This window comes from Centroberyx gerrardi, chromosome 2, assembly GCF_048128805.1.
Source record: "Centroberyx gerrardi isolate f3 chromosome 2, fCenGer3.hap1.cur.20231027, whole genome shotgun sequence".
Classification (NCBI taxonomy): domain Eukaryota; kingdom Metazoa; phylum Chordata; class Actinopteri; order Beryciformes; family Berycidae; genus Centroberyx; species Centroberyx gerrardi.
Window position 1 is genome coordinate 17,521,162 of NC_135998.1, and position 21,663 is coordinate 17,542,824.

General features: G+C 39.5%; 1 protein-coding gene across 2 annotated transcripts; it reads left to right on the plus strand.

Moving 5' to 3' along the window:
* The first annotated feature begins 1,312 nt into the window (after positions 1 to 1,312).
* Positions 1,313 to 19,369, plus strand: tbx5a (T-box transcription factor 5a). 2 transcript variants are annotated; one of them, XM_078288255.1, is made up of 9 exons: positions 1,313 to 1,460; positions 1,844 to 1,845; positions 2,432 to 2,526; positions 4,218 to 4,337; positions 5,608 to 5,755; positions 12,528 to 12,680; positions 16,291 to 16,382; positions 18,039 to 18,271; positions 18,777 to 19,369. In XM_078288255.1, exons 1-9 carry the CDS (start codon positions 1,313 to 1,315, stop codon positions 19,367 to 19,369), a joined length of 1,584 nt encoding a protein of 527 aa, XP_078144381.1. The 2 variants fall into 2 exon arrangements, with proteins under 2 accessions (XP_078144381.1, XP_078144383.1); XM_078288257.1 differs by lacking the exon at positions 1,844 to 1,845 and having other exon boundaries at positions 1,313 to 1,456.
* The last annotated feature ends 2,294 nt before the right edge of the window (positions 19,370 to 21,663 follow it).

Here is a 21,663-nt window from a genome sequence, read left to right on the forward strand (position 1 = left end):
GAGACGTAGACCTAGACAGAGTCAGGGAGAGAGAGGAGGGAAGAAGGAGGTGACGAACCTGCTCCTCTGGGACCCCGCTACAGCCTGCTGCTAGGTGCTATCAGCAGGGTCGGCTCACAAAAAGGTCCTCAGCTGTAAAATGTTCAATAAGGCACCGAGGAGCGCCTTGTAGCTGTCACTGAGCTGCGCGAGAATCTCCAGTCTGCTTCTCGGTCGCGTCTCTGCTTGTAGGAAATCTGGACTTACTCTGAGGAAAAAAGGCATATCCATGGAGATACTGGGTAGCTTCTTTGAGCAGAACGCCTGGATTATACTCTGATTTGGGACGGGGCATTTAACGTTTTGAAGGCGAGGCGGTATTTCTCTCTTGTACCGCTGTCACTCTACACCACGACGTGTTTTTGGAAGGTAAGCTGTTCCTACTAAGCAGAGGGCTACTGTAGTCATTGTTATTGCAAGTCATACCGGTTTATACCGTATAGGCTACTCATGCAGGGATTGCCTAATTCTACAAAAGTAACCATGCCTGCGTGCCAAGGATTCATTTGGTGGGCTATAATTTTTGGCTTCGCTGTGCTTCGTTTAGCCCTGGCTACCGATTGTTATCTCCATGTCGGGATAGGCTATTACGCTACAAACAAGCCCGTGCCTCTTCGTGCTTTTGTTTTGGGAACATGAATAGGCAGTTGGCTACTTTTTCTAAAGATGAAGGGGTCATGTTGGCTGGCCATAAATGTGCAGCCTTATTCCCCAAAAATGATATTGCAATTTTTACATTAGGAATAGGAATAGGAATAAGAATAGTATTAATTTTGCAAGCCTCGCTTACTTAAACAGCCTGACATTTTCATTAATGACCAAGAGAAGGCTATTGAGTTTCTGTGACATTGCATCTTAACATGCCCCCAAAAAATATTCAGCCTATTTATGCCATTTCAATGAAGTAAAGTTTAACTTGTTATGCTGTTATCCTGTTCCAGTTAATTTTAAATGAGGCTGATAAGATATATGGTTCCCTGACTTACCTAGCCTGTTTTTATTTTAATGCTGAAAGGCCTATTTATTAGCCTGTAAAACAAAAATAGACAAGAATATTTGTAATCACCTGTGTGTGTGTGTGTGTGTGTGTGTGTGTGTGTGTGTGTGTGTGTGTGTGTGTGTGCGTGCGTGCGTGCGTGCGTGCGTGTTTGCGTGCATAAAACGTATTCAGTGTCTTTAGATTAATGTTAAGAAGGTCCAGCCCCACGCTGACATTGAAATAGCTCTTTGTTTGGATCTTACAGCTGGGACTTTGGTTTTCGGAGCTCCAGTCATGGCGGACCAAGAGGAAAGTTTCGGCCTCCAAAACTCTCCTGGCGGCTCGGATTCAAGGGAATTACACAGCGACAATAAATCAGAGAAACAGAACGGGACCTCAAGCAAATCTCCATCATCACAGACAACTTATATTCAACAGGTCAGTATCACCCGCCATGCCACTCACTGTTAGGCCTTACTGCTGCAAGTCGTTTAGGAGTCTGGTGTCACAGCATTTTGGGGTCACCACACTGTAAAAAAAATAACCATCAGTTTAGTCGAGTATTGAGTCTTAAAATAACCCCCAAAAATCTTAAAACAAGTAAAAAAAAAAAAAAATCTGCTAATGGGATGAGGAAATTTCACTCGTTTCCAATATAAATCAGCTTGTTTCAAGGTATTGACACTTCTTGGAAATTCCAGAAACAAGCAAAGGACATTGGAAAAAGTTGGAACCTAGACTATCTCACCCCACTGATAGCATTTTCGCTTGTTTTTAGAAAAACAAGATTTTATGACTGGATATGAGATTAAATTATTTGTTAAGGTGTAGCCTATATTTCTGCATTGCTATATACTTTGTTTAAATAGGCATCGATGTGAATGCTGCTTCAACTGACAGACTATAGGTGTGGGAAAATATATTCAGCGTCAGGCATCACCTGAAGCCTATTATATAGAGTGTGTAGCTTACAGTGTGCAATGGCCCAACATGTTTAAGGCTACAGAAGGATGAAAGTTATTGCGCGACTTTTAATTAAATTAATTATACTGACACACAAGTTACATTGTCACCAATACGTATGCTACATTAGTTATTATTTACAGCCTAACTGTAACAGACTTTTACAACGCAAGAGTCCACTGTTTTCCTCATCCGCATGTTGCGATTATTGAAACTAAAATTTATGTTTCACTTCAAACCACTGGCATTTCTTATTTTAGCTTAGGCTGTTGCAAAAATAGATATCATGTTTTTGCAGTATTTGACCAGCTCAGTGGGCCTCATAACATAGACAGCCTAAGCCGGTGCATTTCCTCGGCAAGGTAGCTTCTAGGCATGTCATGCGCACGACGATTTAATTGTTACAGAAAAGCCATCGCTCTATAGGCACTTAGATGTTTTATTTTGAAGGGAATGGAGGGAATAAAAGTCTACCTGCACGAGAGGGAACTCTGGATGAAGTTTCACGAGGTGGGAACGGAGATGATCATTACCAAAGCTGGAAGGTAAGAGGACAGGCTATACAAATCCATATTTTTTGACTGGCAAACACATATCACAACCGGAGGGTTGATAGACCGGTCCATAATCTGTCTGTTTGTTGGCAAGTCGCTACTCGCATGCTGTTGTTTTATTTGAGCCTTACTTACTTGTGAGTTTAGGCCTAAGTGTAGGCCTCTTCATATTATTTTTTGTTGCATGGGAATTTGGCAATACTGAGAAAACGTATAGCATCTGGCGGATGCTTTATCCAAAGCGCCTATACTGTGAGTGCGTAGGCCTACATTGTAGCCTGGGTGACCCTAGTGGGAAATGCAATAATGTAGACAACTCAATAATCGAACTATCAGGCTGAGAGAGAGCAAATGGACAAAACTATCCTCTATGAGGCCCATGGTCTACTGTTGTGTGTCTATTTTAGTCAGTACTTCAATGATATATCTGTTTCATAGCCTACACACTCATTCAACTTAATGATATGCAAGACGAAGTTCAGCCAAAGGAAGATTGTAAAATGTAAGGCCTGCAGCAGAGTTTGCTTACCATTATTTAGTGCGCGTGTGTGTGTTAGCAGTTTTACTGCAGACAGACCATTGCGTTAAATCGTTTTCAAGGAAGATGTTACTCAAGAAGTGCGTGCGTCTTACTGTCAGCTCCACATTTGCCCTCAGGGTGCATCTAGTCAAAATAGTGCGCGTCGGCTGAGTGTGAACTTGAATATGCATGATGATCGGTGGTCTCTGCTCATGTCAAATTGACCTGTGGCTCTGATGTGTATATTATGAATGATGAATATTTGTTATTCATCGCAGCCACGTTTCAATATCCTTCCCGTGTGCGCAGAAGGTACGAGTTTTTTCTCACAGCTGCATAAAGCCTTCATTATATTCCCCTCAGTCATTTCAGCCCTGTTTGGCGTGAGACGATATAGAGCATCCCTCCTCGTCCTTACCCCCTTCCCTGTAACTTGCGTTGTTATTGCCACATAGCCCGCGGGCCAGGATCCAGTCGGTGTATGACTGCTTAACCCTGTTCAGACTTCAAGTACAGTGTTTTTCTTTTGCCAGCATATAGCCTGATTCACGAGAGCTGCCAAAAATTCGGATAATTTATTAAATAGGTGCTGCATACAACTGGCCCACGGTGAAAAAAGTTAAATAGCCCTGCAAGCTTTTATGACACTCAGACCCCAATCAGACCCACTGCTCTCAAATGAAAATATGTAGCCCTCTAAATAAGCATTTATCTATCGCTTCAATTACACTACGTGATTTGTAGTAACTATAACGTTTTCTTCATGGTTTGGAGTTTAGTTTAGTTTAGTTTAGTTTAGTTTAGTTTAGTTTAGTTCAACAGTGGTAACATGGTGAATTGATTAAAACACACACACAGTGACTAGCTTGACTGAAAAAAAAAACATTTCAAGTTGTTTTCATGCGCAACTTTTGCCCTTGGGCCATAGGTGTAAACCAACATACGGAAAAACGCGCTTCTTAAAGACGTTTGAAAATAAATAGGTTGTGATAGTTTAAGGATTTTATCAAATTTGTATTCTGTTGATTTCTTGTGCAGAGAAAACAGAACTACCAGTTGACGTTTGGTAACATAAAAATACACTTATTCTAACTTTTTTCACCTTGTATTTTCCCATCGTTTCCTGACAAATACTAAGACTAAATATTTTTTTTCTTTTCAGGCGAATGTTTCCCAGCTTCAAAGTGAAGGTCACTGGACTAAACCCCAAAACTAAATACATTCTCCTGATGGATGTTGTGCCTGCGGACGACCATCGATACAAATTCGCCGATAATAAATGGTATGTAAAAATAAAACAAAACGTAGTTCTGAAGGACCAGTATCTAAATAATTTGCACTGCAGGAACAAGCGGACGCTTTTAATTCCATATGCAGGACATTTCACAATACTGCTGTTCTTTCTTTGAGGACCCGCAACTCCCCTCTCTGGATTTTACTCTAATAGGAAATTTTATATCGATTGTGTTGTCCTGACGGAGTATCGGAAGTCAACATACTCATTCCACGAGAATTATGAACTGTGTATTTTATAATGAGTGCCAAGAAATTCAGTCAGCTGGGAGAAAGTTTTCTGCTGGGACTAACCTTTTGCTGTTGAATGAATGTTGATTTTGCCTATAGCTGCAGCAGCCTATAGCTGCACTGGAACAAGGCTCTCTTTCATATCAGTGGGACATAAACATGTCTATTTGTTTAGTGTCATGTCGATCTCTCTAACCTTGGTCAAGAATGCCTTGTTTGGGTCAGTGCCTTTCAATGAGGGGATACTTAAAGAGGATAATCACATGCCAATACCGCCGATAATGACCTGACCAAAGCATGTCCTGGAACTAATTCCTCTCTTGATCTTACACTGTTGGAAAACAATGTCCACCAGCTCCAAATTACCATAGTTTATGGTGACCTTGACCAAACCCAATCCACACTTCCAAAAGTAGTTTTAATAATTAATTAGTAAATTAGTAATTTGTATTATATTAGGTTACGTTACTTAGTCATCAATTAAATTGAAAGAAGACATATTGTAGAGTTTCAATAGAGGCAAACATCCTTTCGGCCTAGTTTTAAATAATTAAGGCTGTGCGTAATCAGTCCGAGTGTGCAGCACAATTAATTGAAATTCTTCTCAACGCAATTCTCAACAGCGCCCATTGGCAACAGTACTAGGCTAATTGAGCTTTTTTTTTTTATAGTAGGCTACTCGACTCTTTAATTACATGTTTCGTTCAAATAATTTTCCTTTTTAACAAGTAGCAGGTAATTTCGAAATTCGGTGAAAGGACAAGTCAAGTCGGAGCAACATGATTTAATCTGCAACAATATGCTACAAATGTATAGACATTTGAATAATAAATAATTGATTCATAACATACTGATGATGGAAATGTTGTATAGTTAACATCTTGCACTATACCTCCCACCTCTAACTGCAGACCTTCGCGGTCCTTATGGGCATACCCCAGTCTAGTCTTTAGTTTATTAGTATAACTGGCTAGGGATGTGCGTCCCAGTCCAAGGTGTTAAAGTGTGACTGTGGTGCTGTGATCCAGGTCTGTGACCGGGAAGGCCGAGCCCGCCATGCCCGGGAGGCTCTATGTTCACCCGGACTCTCCCGCCACGGGGGCGCATTGGATGAGGCAGCTTGTCTCCTTTCAGAAGCTGAAACTGACCAACAACCACCTGGACCCGTTCGGACACGTAGGTTTGCCCGTGCCAAGGCCTATCACCTATCACCTCTTGTCTATATCTGATACACTAATGTAATGATAATCTGATACATTGTTATTATCGGGGGTTTCTCTTCTCACTTGGTCAGAGCGCAGGGTCAGTTACAGATGGGCGCCCCTGCAGCTGGTAGGGCTTCGGCGTGTTGTTTGTTGCTCAGTGGCACTTCAACGGGGCGGATGTTTACTGACACGCGGCTTGAACCCAGGTCGTCCAGTAGAAAGGCAGTCTCTTTCTTTGGCCACCACTGCCACCCCATACAACATAAGTGCTATTTTTCAGACGTAAAATATAGCCTAGGCCAGTGATTGTTTTCCTTTTTTAGCTCTCAAAACATCTGCATTCATTAGTGAAGCATGAAAGTCATCCAGATTAGTTGGAGAGAATCAGAGGCGTCCAGACTCTCAGGCAGGGCGGGCATCTGAAAAAGGGCACGACTTAAAAAAAAATAGGGGGCTGCTGGGAAGATGGTCATTGGGGCGACTGTTCCTTAAACATGAAAATTTGCTTTTAAAAACTTATTTCTGGAGACAGTTAAAAAAAAAATGCTTATTCCAAATGTTATGGAAAGTGTATCTTGGCATTTTGAGACATTTTTCTCTCACATTAACTTACAGTGTTATTGATACTAAGTATTGACAGTGAGCGATGTGAAGGTTAACTATTAAATGTAAAATGTATTAAATGTATTTTGAAGTCTTTTTTTAAGATTTTGGAGGGTTTTTTTTAAGGTGAAAGCTTTAAAAACAGAATTTTTAATTTCAAAGTCTCTTCATTTTTTTCATTTAATTTTTTTTTTAAGATTCTGATGACAATGCCATTTGACACATATGCCCATAGAAGGTTTGAATTGAATTGAACCTCTTGGTATATACAAAAAACTAACATACCCTATATTAGAGTTTTAAAGGTCATATTTTGAAAATTAAACTGTAGCCATATAAGAGTCACAACTGGTCATGTTCCTGCTGACTCTTAAAAACCAATCCAGTGATTTGCATCACCGGACACCAATTAGGCTTAATTCTGTCTTAATTATTCTAAAAGTCTAATCACCCATCCAGCATCTATATAGTTGCTCAAAATTGCTCAACCCATTTACCTCATGCATATTTGATTGTTCTACAGTTCTTCAAATGTAGCTATTCATTTGAGATCTGTCTGAGCATATGTAAAGTAGTTTTTATATGAATGTATTTTATTAGTATTTAGTTTGTATATATTTGCCCCTTTCCTATATTACATCTCCTGTATTTACTCTTCATTCTTCAGTGAATTTCCCTTTGACTTCCTTAGTAAAGTCAAACAACAAACTCTCTATTTTACTATTTACTGACAGGAAAGGGTAATGATTTTTCTTAAATCTCAGAAAATGGACTCAAATGTCATAAATGAACCACATATTCCAGATTGTGCTTTAATGGAAAATTAAAACACCATACAATCTGAGAAAGATGGGTTAAAGGGACAGGACATCCGATTTTGTTGCAAGACAGGAAGGACAGCATCAAAATAATTTAAAAAAGAAAATATTGTTAGAGACTCTAAACTTCAACTTATGAAGTCTAACTTGACAATTCAAACCAGAGGCAGGGAGGCAGTTTTACCCTAGAGGTAGATTTGTCTAAGTGAACTAAGGGGTTTTATAAAGTATCCTTGATTTTTATTGTTGTTTTAAATTTATACTCTTAATTTTTTTCTTACAATGTACAGTTCACCACTATCTCTATCCTCTACTAGGCCACAATGAAAATAATGTTTCAAGTAAGATCTAGCATGTCTGTGTTGAGTGAAATTTTGAGAAAACTTAAAATTCAATTTCTATTGCTGATTCTCAAATCCAAAAATCAATTGACTTTAGACCCCTTTTACTCTGCCAGTGTTCCTGGTAAAGTAGCACAACATGCTTGGCACCAACAGAATACTTGGAATCTCTACTTTGGTACTTCTTGTGGTCCAGCTTTAATATAGCGCCCTCTAGATGCATTAAAGTTGCAGACCTCCTGGAAGCCAGGTTGGAGTAGAAAGGAGCAGTTGGGCACCTTCAGCAAAAAGGAAAAGGGCAATTGCACCCCCACCCACCACCATCCTCACTCCCCGCATGTGCACACCAGCAGAGGGATTGTATGGTACCCATTTCCTAACTTTAACTACTCATTATTCTAAACTCCCTATCTAGCCCCAGGCTTTTGTGATTCCTGTCTTACCCAAAACAGCAAACATAAACATCACTTACTTCATCAATGTGTTTCCATGCTACAAATGGGCCTGTTGGCAGGAGGTTTTCATAAGGTTTTAAGGTGATGGCCACATTGTGGCCAAATTAGCTGTCTTGTTGTAGAATTGAATAGTCACACAATTAGATTTCATACATTATGACATTGGCACTAGAAAACATCATTAGTAGTTCTGTTTTTTACGGACAGAGATTAAATTATAAGAAATGAAAACATAAGAAATTGAATTTAATTAAATTGAATTGAATCAATTAAAAGTTTTCAACAAATGTTGAATAGAGTTGTAAAGTTGAATAAGTTCAATTTTGCAATCAGTGATGACAAAAAGGTATGCCTTGAGCAATGTTGTAGCAATTATGTAGCCTATTTTATATGTTTTCTGTAAATATGTAGGCTACACTAGATATCTGACGGACAGGTGTCATTAATCGTCAGCATTAAAACGTTTTTAATCTGTGGCTAGAATCAAAATGTAATCACATTACAATTTTATAGTAATTCAATTCTATTCAATTATCATGTTCACTAATTGCAAATTAACAATTATTAGGTGGCTGCAGATCTCTATATTAGTATAGTATATCACTATTAGCTGATGTCGTTCTTTTACTGCCCATTATGACATACCAGTTTTTAAAAAATATTTTTTTTGTTTTTTTATCATTGGTTCCAATCTGAGTGAGAGAAGTGAAAGTGAGATTGCTTTTGGCCATGCACACCAAAGCAAAGTTACCAAAGCACTTACGCATGTACACACACACACATACACACCCAAGCCACTATCTATCCCTGGTCACATGGCACCTATAGTGATTGTTGCCTTGCCAAAACCCAGCTGGTATAATGAAACTGGAGCTCAGTTGGAATGTGAGTGGTGTTGTAAATTTTGGGTCAGAATGCATTTTTGATTGGTTGCAGTGGTTCCTGGCTTACCCTCTTTCGTGCTGGGAGACAGCACCATGGGATTCATAAATGAAATACTGGTGGCTGGCCAGAAATATATTCCATCAGCTTGTTGGTCCAGCTGTTTGAAATAACTTGTAGATGATTTATAATTACTAGCATTGAGACATGAGACTGAAACATATTGCTGATGTAGATTGGACCAATGTTGGACGGAAGCAGAAGTTTTCCTCTAGAAATGTCTGGTAATTAGACACACATCAGCAGACAGAGCAGGACCTCCCTCTAGCCTGGGACTGTTGTGAAGGAGTCTGCCAGGAAACAAGGCAAGCTAAGCCCCATGGGGCTCCTGCGTTTGTGTACAGAGTTAATTGTGTAAGCTTTGTGTTTTATTCTTCTGAATAATATTTAGAAGGCAACAGGTTGAGGTGACATGTCATGTCATAGTTCTGAAATGTATGATACTCCTTTGTTAAGGCGGTAGTTTAAACACATCTCATGTTGATAAGACACTACAGCATTATTTCAGGCTCTGTGTTATAGATGCAAGTAAGCAAGTTGAAGTTTGCATTTTCCCTGCATTTGTGCCGATGAATTCCTAAAATCATTTGTTTGTGTCTCAGGTTTTATACCAAGCTGCAGCTTTAGCTTTGATCTTTCCCTCTACTCCCGAAATATTTCTCAATGTTATTCATCTCCCCCCTCATTTTGCTCCTGCACTCGTCTCCCTGTCTTCCCACACATGTTTTGGCCAGGAGGGTGGAGTGTGAGGATCCCACTGTTTATATTTGAATGGCAGTGTGAGATGAGCAATAGATGATGGTGTACAAAGCCTGCTAATCCTGAGGCTCGGGAAAACCCTCTGATGTGGTAGAACTTGAAAGCAAAGGGCAGCGGCTTGAGACCCAGAGTGATCCCTCACTATCATTAAATACTATCATCCAGAGGCTGGGGGAACAGAGATATAGGGACCCAGGCAGGGCAGCGGCTGGGCCAGGGAGACGAGGCGTGTGCTGGGGCCCCAGTGGGTGGTCTACAGCAACACCCCTACCCCCACAATCCCCCTCCTAACATACATACTGGACTTTGGAAAGCCACAGTCTGTGGACCATGCTATTTTCCAGGATGAAATATACATTTAGATATTTCCAGGCAACTTCTAATGTGTCTCAGTGGCAGACATTTTTAGCTTGTTCTAAAACCATCCAGTGTGGTGAATGATGGTATTTGCATTGATGGGATTGTTGTTGTGGTTTGTCTCTATCTTGGACGTATCTCTCCAGACCTCAAATAAGCCATTAACGAATGCATGGGAAAATGCTTCATGTAACCTACTTTTTCACTGCACTGTGTTCGGCTAGTTTTGAAAAGGCCTTTCATAGAAAGTTTAAAGCCTCAATCCTGAGTCCAACCAGAAACAAAATGGTAGCTCTTCCACAGAGAGTGAAAACATGATGCTGGAGATATTTTTTCATTGCCAAACAGAGTAATGTGGTTTCACAATACAGGAACCAACACAATATAATAGTTAAACATGAGATTAAGTATGTTTTGAAGCTGTAACAGAGTTATTTACATATATAAACAACTGAGTAAATAGACATCTATTATGAGTTACAATGGGATAAGAACAGTAGGTCTTGTTTTTTCTCAGCCTGGGACCCAAAACTATTTTCACCTGGGGCTCAGGTTCTTCAAAACATACCAGAACTCCTGTCATACAGCCCCACAACCCTATTTTGGGTCCACACAAATAGTTTGAGTTACACCGGATTATACATTTGCAAAAGCTGATTTTCCATCTGCAAGTCATGTACTCTTCAACAGCCCATGCTTATCTAACCAAACTGATATGCTTAACAAATCTTGACTCATATTTTCTGTATCGCAACATCTATTAAATCATATTGCATCTACAAGGTGCATGGCTGTTGAAACCCATTTTCAACTGGAAATTCATAATGGATGACTATTGTATCCTCTATCTAGGCCTCTATGGTTCATTCAACTCTAAGAATGGACTTGGGGTCATGTCTATGTAGTACTACAAGATGCCCCCACATACTGGAGGTCAGGGCAATCCCTTGTCTCTTCTCTACAGCATGCTGGCAGTGAAAGGCAGGTACAAAAACAACCTTTAAGATAACAGATAGGAGGAATGCCTATGGGACAGGGGGTGGTGTGTGTACAAAAGGAGGGGGGAGTTAAGTGGAGGAGGAGAAAAAAGCCCTGTTTTTTTTATCTCTAAATGTAAGTGGATTTAATGAAAATAAAAACCATTAGATTGCTCAAGGCTGATGACCATGACTCCCCGGTCCGTCAAAACAATTAGACTTAAGACCCACAGATGAGAGGGCCTCAAAAGAGAAGTTCAAGGCTCAAGTTCAGCTGGGTGGACCGCGTCTTAATGTCGCCAAGCTAGCCACTGGTAGTAGTCATCACTTAGCACAAACTAGGTTAGTCAGGTTAGAGGGGGGACAAGAAGGGGACTTGCTTATGTCAGCTTATTCCTCATCTGTGATAGCTCATCTGTTCTAGTACATTTCTATTACCATGCAAACAGTATTGTAATGTATCAGTGAATTAGTCCTCTGCACTGAGGCAGTAATGAGTTTGGAGTTACATAATAACTCCATAGTTCTGTTTCAGTTCTGGTTGACCAAGATCAAACAGACAGGTCTAAATTTCTTTAAGTGAGTAGTAAGGTTTATATAAATACTACAAAATAAAATAGTTTAACTATGCATGGACCACATTTAATGTAAAAGTTTTCAAAAAAGATTTCAAAAAGAAACGTTTAAACAAAAACTTTAACTTTTATAGTCAAATCAGGAATTTGCCAACGAAAAAGTGATGCTTAGCCTCACTGAAATAGGCATCATCAGACTGTTGATGGATCCTGAAGGTTCTGTGAGAATAATGAAGAAATAGTATATCATTATGCTTTTCCAATTCATGGCAACCCACGTCTGCATTTCATTTTGTATTGTATTGTATTGTGCAGTAGAGCCACTGGTAATGAAACAGCGCTGTAATTGAGCCATAAAATCAAGTGTAATGATACTTAATAATTAAGAAAATGGTTAGCATACCTACGCTCTACACCAGCATGACTTTACAAAAACGGTATTCCAGATGCAATTATGGAAAATGTGCTCACAATTTTGGCACTTGGGCAACACATGGACAACCATGACCAAAATGGGCAACATATACAGCGGGGAAGATGGCTGCTCTAATGGCCAAAAAACCCCAAAGTTAAAAAAAAATAAAAATAATAAAGTCGTGATGCATGCTGCTACACATGGAAATTCTTAAGGGGAGACCGCCGGGGTTTTTGCCATTATAATTCCTCAAAACTCTCCAAAACAACAGTTTCAGAGCTTCCAAGGAACCTAGCCCTGGGGTTCCTTGGGGAACCGCTCCTACACCTAGCCTATACCGTTTGAGGAACCCCGAGCTTCAGACAGGCAGCCCACAAAACCTCGTTAGAGTGTGTAATTCTGTCGGTTCTTTTGGTTTTTGAGATAGGGCATTTATTAAGCTTTGCCTTGATAACATACAATCAGGTATTTGTCTAATGGCACACATTTTCCTCTTTTTAGATCATCCTGAACTCCATGCATAAATATCAACCAAGGATCCACATTGTCAAAGCAGATGAAAACAACGGCTTCGGCTCCAAAAACACGGCCTTCTGCACCCACGTCTTCCCCGAGACTGCCTTCATTGCCGTTACATCCTATCAGAACCATAAGGTAAGTCCTTAGTCTTGGATTTCGTTTTGTGTTTTATTACAGTCTGTGACACAATAGATTCTTTAAATTCACAACGTATTTCATAAAACGGCTTAATTTTAATAATCTTTCAAACAAGGGAAAAGGGGAAACGTAGCAGGAATAGGAACAGAACCAACTATTGCACTGCCGTCAAAAGTAGTAGCCTACTAATGCAACCTTGTGTTTAATTCCTTTATAGCTGATAAAAGCAGAAAATAAGTGCAATAATTTCACACACCCAATAAGAGTTACTTTGAATGTTGCCCCGTTGCTATGGAAAGCCTGACGGCAAGTCCCAAGGCTTGGTGGGCTGATTATACAAGAATGAAAATTAAAATGATGGAAAGTATCGGTTCTCCACGGGGTTAGAGTAATGCCTTGTCACTGTCAGCTTCAGCCCTTGGCTGATAATCGCTGATATCACATTGAGTCACTGACAGACGAGGGAAAACTGCAGATACCGTACTAGACGAGGTCTGACCTCAAGAGACTTTTTCCAAGTTACATTGTCTTTTGTAGAGTGAGACACGCCTGCAGATAAAACTCAGGCAAGACTTTACAAGTACCTCAGGGCCTCAGCACCTTCCAAAACTAGGATGATAATATCATAATAACAACAACAAAAAACAACAAAACAACAATGTAATAATAACAATACAATAATAATAATAATAATAATAATATCATATAGCCGAATATAACAATAATTATATTAATAACAATAACAACAACCATAATAATATAATCCAAATAATAATAATAATAATAATAATACAAATAATACAAATAATAATAATAATAATAATAATAGTAATAATAATAATACCTAATGTATTAGTAGTAGTAACTAGCCTATTATTCTTGACGATATTAGCAGTGCATAATAGTTTATCCAGCCAGTCTTTTTTAAGCCGTACTTTATTTATTTATTTTATTTAGGCACCGTGAAATTAAAAAAGTGAAACTGTTTATGTCGCCTAAATTATTTTGTAGAATATGTGTTCGTTTTCAGTATTCATTTCATAACAGAAATATAACCTGTCATGAAAGAAGCAACTCTTTTGCTCACTGTTGGTGTTTTACTTTCATTTAACCACACTTCCCTCTATTTTACTTGCTTTATTTATTAGAACAGCCTGTTGTTGTTGATAGATGCGCAGGAGAAAACTGCAGTTTACAAGCTGCTCGAAAAAAAACTCCTGCAGAATTTGGAAGGACAGAAGACGGAAAATATTAAATGCATTAGATTGCATGAGCGAAAATGTTTACAATATTTCTATGAAATATTCACCACCTGTAAATTGACGGACAACTGTCTGTTTCCTTGAACACACGACGTTGGCCCTTTTTTCACTGAGCTGCCTATTAGATTCTTACTGGCTTAACATTACATAATGAATAGGAATTAATTTGTTGCGCGTCTTTTTTTATTTTAACATTAACAGCTGAAGCCCTCGATTTTCTTGGGTTTCTCCACTTAAAATTCAACATATTGGAAAGGCTCCAGTAAAATTAAATTAGAGTTACATTTCTATATTATTCACAGTGAAATATCTCGAGGCCAAAATCACTTGTTTGTCAAAGTTTGGTTGTAAAAGCCTATTTGGGGAAAGAAACAGAAAAAAAAAACACGACGTCCGTCCTTTTCAGTTACTCAAATTCCGAATAGTCTTAAAAACTCTTTAGGGATACGAATCATTTGTTAGCAGTGTCTGTTCAACATCCTTTTTAACGTGTCTTAGTACGTTTTTAGTTGGGGGCAGAGGGAATATGGGAGAAAGGGGCGAAAGCTCATAATGTCTCCGGAGCCAATCCAAAGTCTCCGCGCTTCTGGGAACAGGAAGCACAAATGACCGACATTCTGTAGAAACCATTAATTATTTTCAAACATGTTATTGGGGGCTGAGATCGCAACCCTGGGCTAATTATTGGGGCTTGCCAGACCTGCAGAAAAACAAGCATTTCTGATTTCCAGGCACTTTACCACAACTGTCTAATCAAACAGCCCAACATCTGCCAAAGCAATATGTGCTGGAGGCTTGTGTTCAATTCACCTGTTAGTCTCTCAGCTAACAAAAATGGTCAAAGAGTCTCTGGTTTCAAGTCTCTGGTTTCAAGGCTGTAATTAAAACATTTTCCCAAATAGTGTTTTCTGAAATAGCATTTCTTCTTAAGGATATTCTCTTAAAGTGAAAAGAATTGAGTGGCCTATAACACTATAGCCTACAGTTAACTTATATTTATTAAATCTTATTTTAAATGCTTTCCTTGAAAAAAAAAAAAAAATCTTTAGGCTAAAATAGCAAATTTCAATTATTGTAATGAGCATAGTTTGAACACAGTCTAGTAAAACACTGTAGTCTTTGAAACTGAATGAATCTTGCCTTCCTGTCTCGAGTTTAGTCCCAAATTTCCCAATATTCTTTATTATTTATATTCTAAAGTTGCTGATTATTCTCTGGTCTGATTTCCATCATCTAAACTAAGTAAATAGAACAACTAGTATATGTGTTTTGCAAAATATGTTATTTTCCTTTTTTTTCCCCTTCCTTGTCTTAGACTTAACCCAGGCTATATATAAAAATATTAATATTTAAATGGGTAATCAATTGTCTATCTCTTTTTCTTTTTGGAAAATGTACAATTATGATATCCAACTTTTATTCCAAACTTCAAGACAAGAAAACAATATATCTACTCTGCCAGGCTGTGTGCATTAACAAGAAGCTACGAAAGTGTCACAAGAGAGATTTTACAAGGTTTGTGAAAGTGTCAGCCAGCGTGCAGACAAACCTCCAGTCTTGTCAGAAGGCTGGAAGCACACAAGAGCTGCCAACTAATTACCTGCCAGAAACCACTGCTCACAAGAGGGATATCCCTGGATTGTGTTTAACCTCTTTGGGATTAAGTTACTATTTTGGGGTGGTTCTCAAAACACACACTGCACTATTTCTTGTTAGGTATTTATGAAGACATTTCGATCAAAACATCAAATAATATAATGGACCACAATTTTTGCATCTGTTAAGCATACATCAATACGTAGTGTTAAGCCAGAGACAAGCAAATAAAACGTTATGAATGATGTAAAAAAAAAAATGTCTTATTGAGACATGACTTTATTTAAATTGTTTAGCCAAGGATACCTCAAGGCATCTAAGGTTTCAGGAAATATGACCTGTGGTTATTTCATTCTCTTGGGTAACTGATTACTTTGCGTGTGACTGTAAGAGCAGAGCATCCAAAAAACATCAGACCTCCACTCAAGAACATGTTTTAAAACTGTTGTCATACGAACCTCAAGCTGCAAAAGAAATGTATTTTCTAAGAAACTGGTATAGTACTAGCTAATAGAATTGTCTAGTCCATAAGCATTTTTCTTGAATTTCTAATACGCTCTTATTTTTTGAACCACGATATAATGCAAGAGTTGTGTTGGTTTTGTTTAAGCCATCCAGCTTTTCAAAAATTCTGTGTTATTTGCATTTCTTGAAATGATGTAGCAAGAGCAGCATAACAAAACTCTTTGACTGCACACTGTATTACCGTATTACTGTATTATTAAAGTCAAATGTGTTTGCTGTTTCAGATAACCCAGCTGAAGATTGAGAACAACCCATTTGCGAAAGGCTTTCGTGGGAGTGATGATATGGAACTGCACCGGATGTCCAGAATGCAAAGGTAGCTATAGCACTAACAGTTTCCAAAAACAATTTAGACGTTTAATTCATCTCGGAGTATGGGTATTTCTAGATCTTATCTGTAATCTATTCCTTCCATTGATCCTGGGCTTCTATCCATGGAAATATTTACCCAAACTGAATGAAGGAGTAGATAAATGTAACCACAATTAGTTAGGGATTACTGACATCCTGGTCACAATGTCACTTAACAAGCCCCACTATAATCCCTCAATCACCCAAATGCAAGCCAGTTATGAGTGTTATTTTCAGTGTGTGTTATTTTCAGTGATGTAAGTGTAGTTCTTGATCTTCAGCCAGTCTTCATGTTGAAGACTTTTATGGCTGATCTGGCAGGGCCTCTGAAACATTAGTGCAACATCTCCCTTCCACACAACCCTCTCTTCTTACCAGGATGTTCCAACCAGTTGTGCGTGTCTGCTGTGTGTGGTGTGTGTGTGTGTGTGTGTGAATGCGCACATGCATGTGCATTTGTGTTGAATTGGTGATATCGCTTGGTCCAGCAGCCAAGGCAGTATACGACCACATTGCTCTCTCTCTCTATTATTCAGTCCAGATGAGGGATGGAGCATGCGTCCATACTGTGTGGAAAACACATTTTCAAAGGAGAAAATCTGGTTTTGAAACTCACAGCCCACCCACCCCCCCCCACCCCCCCCCCCCCCTTCAGCCGCCAACACAGGCCTTGTGTGCATTCAAATGAAGAATTCCTAAATCAGAGAAAACTGGAAAAGCTGTTTGGCTTTTCCACAAGGTGCTAAAATCCCGCCTCACTTCCCATAACTTTTATTTTGAGTCCGAGAATAAAGGTCTTTGTAATTAGGCAATGCAGATTAATGTTATGTGATTTATGTTGGAATAGTTGTGAAATGGTGAAATGTCCTGGAAAAAAATCATTAGATAGGCTATCACATTTTTCAGTGGATAGTTTTCAATAATCCTAAACAGTTTTAAAAAAATTGTATACTTGATTATGTCAGACAGATGTAAGTTGCTTTTAAGTAGGTGCGTGCCACAAGATAATACTATGTTGTGAGTGAAATGCACTTCACCTATAGAAACTTGCAAATGAATTGTACTTGGTGAGAGTCCAAACCACACTATCATTCTTACATGCCATTGTTCAATCCTGCCAAGTACAGTAAGCTACATACGTCTGCTCTTGGTTACAATTTTGAAGGGAGAGCTTATTGCAAAACCAGGTCACCGTTTCAAATGGAACGATCCCTGGAATCAAAGAACCAGAAGTAGCAAAATGATCGATTGACGGATCCTATGGATTAATAGGAGTGAAATACATGCTGGCATTTTCACTGGAAAGGGATTTCCCCAGAGCAACGTCTCTCAGTGTGTCCTAAGTGGGTGTGATTCATTGATGGTGAATGTGATTAATTGCTTTTGAGTACAGATCTTAGGATGAATGGAACTGTACATTATTATTAAAACTGTGAATTTTATTGTCATTATGCATAAAAGTATTGATCGCAATTATTAGAGCAGTATTAGACATGTACCACAGTGGGGCATGTATGCAGTAATATTTGAGGCACAAAACATTTTACTAATAACTGTAATTAATTGTGTGTGTGTGTGTGTGTGTGTGTGTGTGTGTGTGCGTGTGTGTGTGTGCGCACAGTACCAAGGAGTATCCAGTAGTCCCTCGCAGCACGGTGCGCCAGAGAGTGGGCACCAGCCAGAGCCCATTCAGCGGGGAGGTCCAGGGCATGGCCACCCCCAGCACCCTTACCACCCAGTACTCCCAGTGTGAGAATGGGGTCACAAGCACCTCACAGGACCTGCTGCCCCAGTCGGGCTCCTACCCCCTGCCGCACGAGCACAGCCAGGACTACCACTGCATCAAGAGGAAAGGTAGGAGATCTAGATGAGCTCTAACCGGATGAGATCAAACAGGATTGGTCTGTGTAGCAGTTTATTCAGGATGTCCTTTTGGCCCGCTGGTTAGAGAGACTATCCTGTAACCAGAGGGCCACAGGTTCAGGCTTCACAACAGCCAATATATCCATATCTGTTAATGTGTCCTTGGGTGGCACCGCCCTTGGCTGCCTTTGCACTCTGGCCCTTCTGATGAATCGGATACACTCAGAGAAGGTGTAGAAATTTCTCTGAGAAAAGAAAGAAAAGAAAGAAATGTGTGTAATTTGGCAACTGAAGTGCTCTAAAAAGTAGCTTGGTCTCCCAGTAGAATAAACAAATAATTTGTTTTAGATGTCAATATTGCATGATTCCACAATGTTTGATCACAGTGCATTGATATAGAGTTACTGCACATTTTGATGTTTACAGAATTGGAAGATAATACTTTAAGGGAAAATGTATCATATTAAGTAACAGTCTTGTTCAACTCTATCTGCAGTGGAGGATGACTGTCACTCAGGTGAGCACAGCTATAAGAAAGCCTATCTGGAGAGCTCATCCAGTGAGGAGGATCATTACTACCGTCCAGTCAGCTACCCCCAGAGCCTTGGCCTGGCCGGTGGGCCTTACCGCAGTGAGTCAAGCCAGCGGCAGGCCTGTATGTACGCCAGTGCATCGCAGGGCGCCGAGCCTGTTCCCAGTCTGGAGGACATCAGCTGCAACACCTGGGCCAGCGTTTCACCCTATGGGAGTTGCTCCGTCACCACCATGCAGCCAATGGAGCGGCTGCCCTACCAGCACTTCTCCGCTCACTTCACCTCAGGGTCTCTGGTGTCCAGACTTGGTGGGGTGGGAGGCCACGCCTCTCCGCAGCTGGGCGACGGCCACCACGCCGCCATGTACCAGAGCTCCATGGCCCACCAGACTCTGGGCCGCCAGTGCAGTCCCGGGGCTGGGATCCAGTCGCCCACAGCCGGGCTGCAGGGAAACGAGTACCTCTACACACACGGCATCCCGCGTACACTATCCCCACACCAGTACCACACTGTGCATAGTGTCAGCATCATGCCAGAGTGGAACGAGAATAGCTAGAAGAGCTTCCTTCACAGTCAACAGATGGAGATGTTAAAAGGACCAAAATCAGGCTGGGTTTAGATGAATTTATATTTATATTTTTGGAGGATATGCTTGGCTGTTCATTCTAGTGAGATCAGTGGTTGAGTCATTAACGTCAAGAGCATTGGATATTCATAGGATTTTGTATTCTGTAGGAGTGCAAGCATCTTATCACTTCACTTGTTGCCACAGCACCTGCGCTTCTGGGCAAGTAACATAAACATGAGGAGGGAAAAGCTGGAGGAGAGCAAACACAAAGACTGTTCAAGTACTGAGAAAGCGAATGCAACGGAAACGCCTACACTGAACCATAAGGGACAGAATGCTGCAGTCGCTTTGCCAAGACAGTCCCATTTGTAAGCTGTCCTCTTGTGGTGGTGTGTTTTGGATCTTGATGTTTAAATGATGAATGAATATGAATATGTTTTTATCTTTTATCTTTAACAAATACAAAACTCCTTTATTTTGTATAGTTGTACATGTCTTTGATTTTGTGTAAAATAGGCATTTTGTCTTCTGTCACATTACCTTGAGTTCTCATTCTGTTTTAAGCTTTTGCAGTTAACAACTTACCTTGTAGTAAAATTGATACACAGTAAGTTATAACATGAAGAAGCAGATAGGAGCATTTTTTGTGGCTCTGTTAAATCTGTCACAACGGTCATTTGGTTATCTCATCACTAGTTACATTTACATGCACACCCAAACTTCAATTTTAATGTCATTATGAGAATACTGAGTTTAAAGGGTAATTCTGATCAAAATTTCATTACCTATTTCACTGTAGAGCTACGTACCTCTCAGTGTGCAGGGAGCACAGCTCTCCAAAACAATCCAATGGGCCAAAGGGAAACTCAAACAGTTGAACCCAAAAGCACCCAAATCATGTCCTTTTCAACACAACAACACTCACACTGCAATGAGACTTGCTTACATCCAATTTTCCGATTATCCATGGCCTGAAGCTTGAGTATTAGATATGTTATTTTAACTAGTATAAGTAGAAAGTTTGAGTATTCTGATGCTGCGTTCATGTCACATCGTGTAAACACAAACTGCTGACTGGGAAAAAACTTTCACATAAACCTCCTAGTGGTAATTACAAGTAGAATATGTAGGATTATTTGATTTTTATTTGGCTCCAATATCTCCCACCTGGCGTCATGAACTGCGGAAGTGTGTCAACACAAGCTGTAAACATGGCAAGGAATCTACCAATGTCGGCAGTCCAAGGTATTGAAAATTAAAAATGATCAGTTACTTTAACACTAAAACAATCAACCCTACTTAAAGCAAGAAATATCTGCTGCAGTTCATTTATGGTTGATTTGAAATTCATAAATACAAATGATTTTGGATGTGGGCGTTCAAGTTAACAAGTTAAAAACATGAAGCAACAAAAGTTGTAGCAACAAAATGTCATCCTGTTAGTCCGCTTTGTCCAATATGACGTGAATATGGCAGAAGGAGACAGCCAGCAGAATAAACAAGGAAGTGTATATGAGCAATGCCAAAAAGTATCAAATGGGTTATTGTAACTGAAATGTTGTGCAATAATTGTGCAGTCATAGCTATTTAAACATGTGTGAATGTTTTTGTGTTGAAAGGGCATGTTTTAATCACTTTTTGACTGTTTGAGTTTCCCTTGGCCCTGTTGGATTGCATTAGAGAGCAGCGCTCCCTGCAAAATGAGAGGTATGTAGAGCTCTACAGTGAAGTAATTGACAAAATTTTGATGTCAAAAACTAGGAAAATAAGAGCCAAGGTAAAAATAAGCAGAAATATTCTTTAAGAAATGGAGTATTACTATTGCAGTTAAGGAACGTGCGTTATTTGAGGTTGTGTGGATATAAACACCATACATGTAAGCTTGCTGATCAGAGTTTTCACAAATTGCAACACTTGCCCAACAAAACTTGAGTTATTTACAGCTATTCTCTTAGCAATGAATACATTTGCACAAAAGTTGCATGGAAGCAACAACAATATGAAAGGATCAATATGATAGGAGTTTATGAAAGTGGAGGAATGACTGATTGCTTGTAGCCCACAGTGGAGTGGGCTCATGACTGCCAGTACTTCATCAATCATCGCTGTATGCAATATTGGATGAAAACAGGGATTTAAAACAAACCTTGTTCCAATGTGCATGTAAACAGTTTAATCAAATTATTCTCACTATCAAAGACAAGACAATAATTCAATTATTGCGTGCATGTAAAAGTAGACTAATTATAAATTCAAATTGGTTTAAACCTTCAAGATATTTT

Bases quoted from the DNA above. Each gene is read 5' to 3' on its own strand.
- tbx5a (XM_078288255.1), top strand. From the start codon at position 1,313: ATGGCGGACCAAGAGGAAAGTTTCGGCCTCCAAAACTCTCCTGGCGGC. The intron at 2,527-4,217 runs GTAAGAGGACAG...TTTTCTTTTCAG, and splicing joins ATCATTACCAAAGCTGGAAG to GCGAATGTTTCCCAGCTTCA. The intron at 4,338-5,607 runs GTATGTAAAAAT...GCTGTGATCCAG, and splicing joins AAATTCGCCGATAATAAATG to GTCTGTGACCGGGAAGGCCG.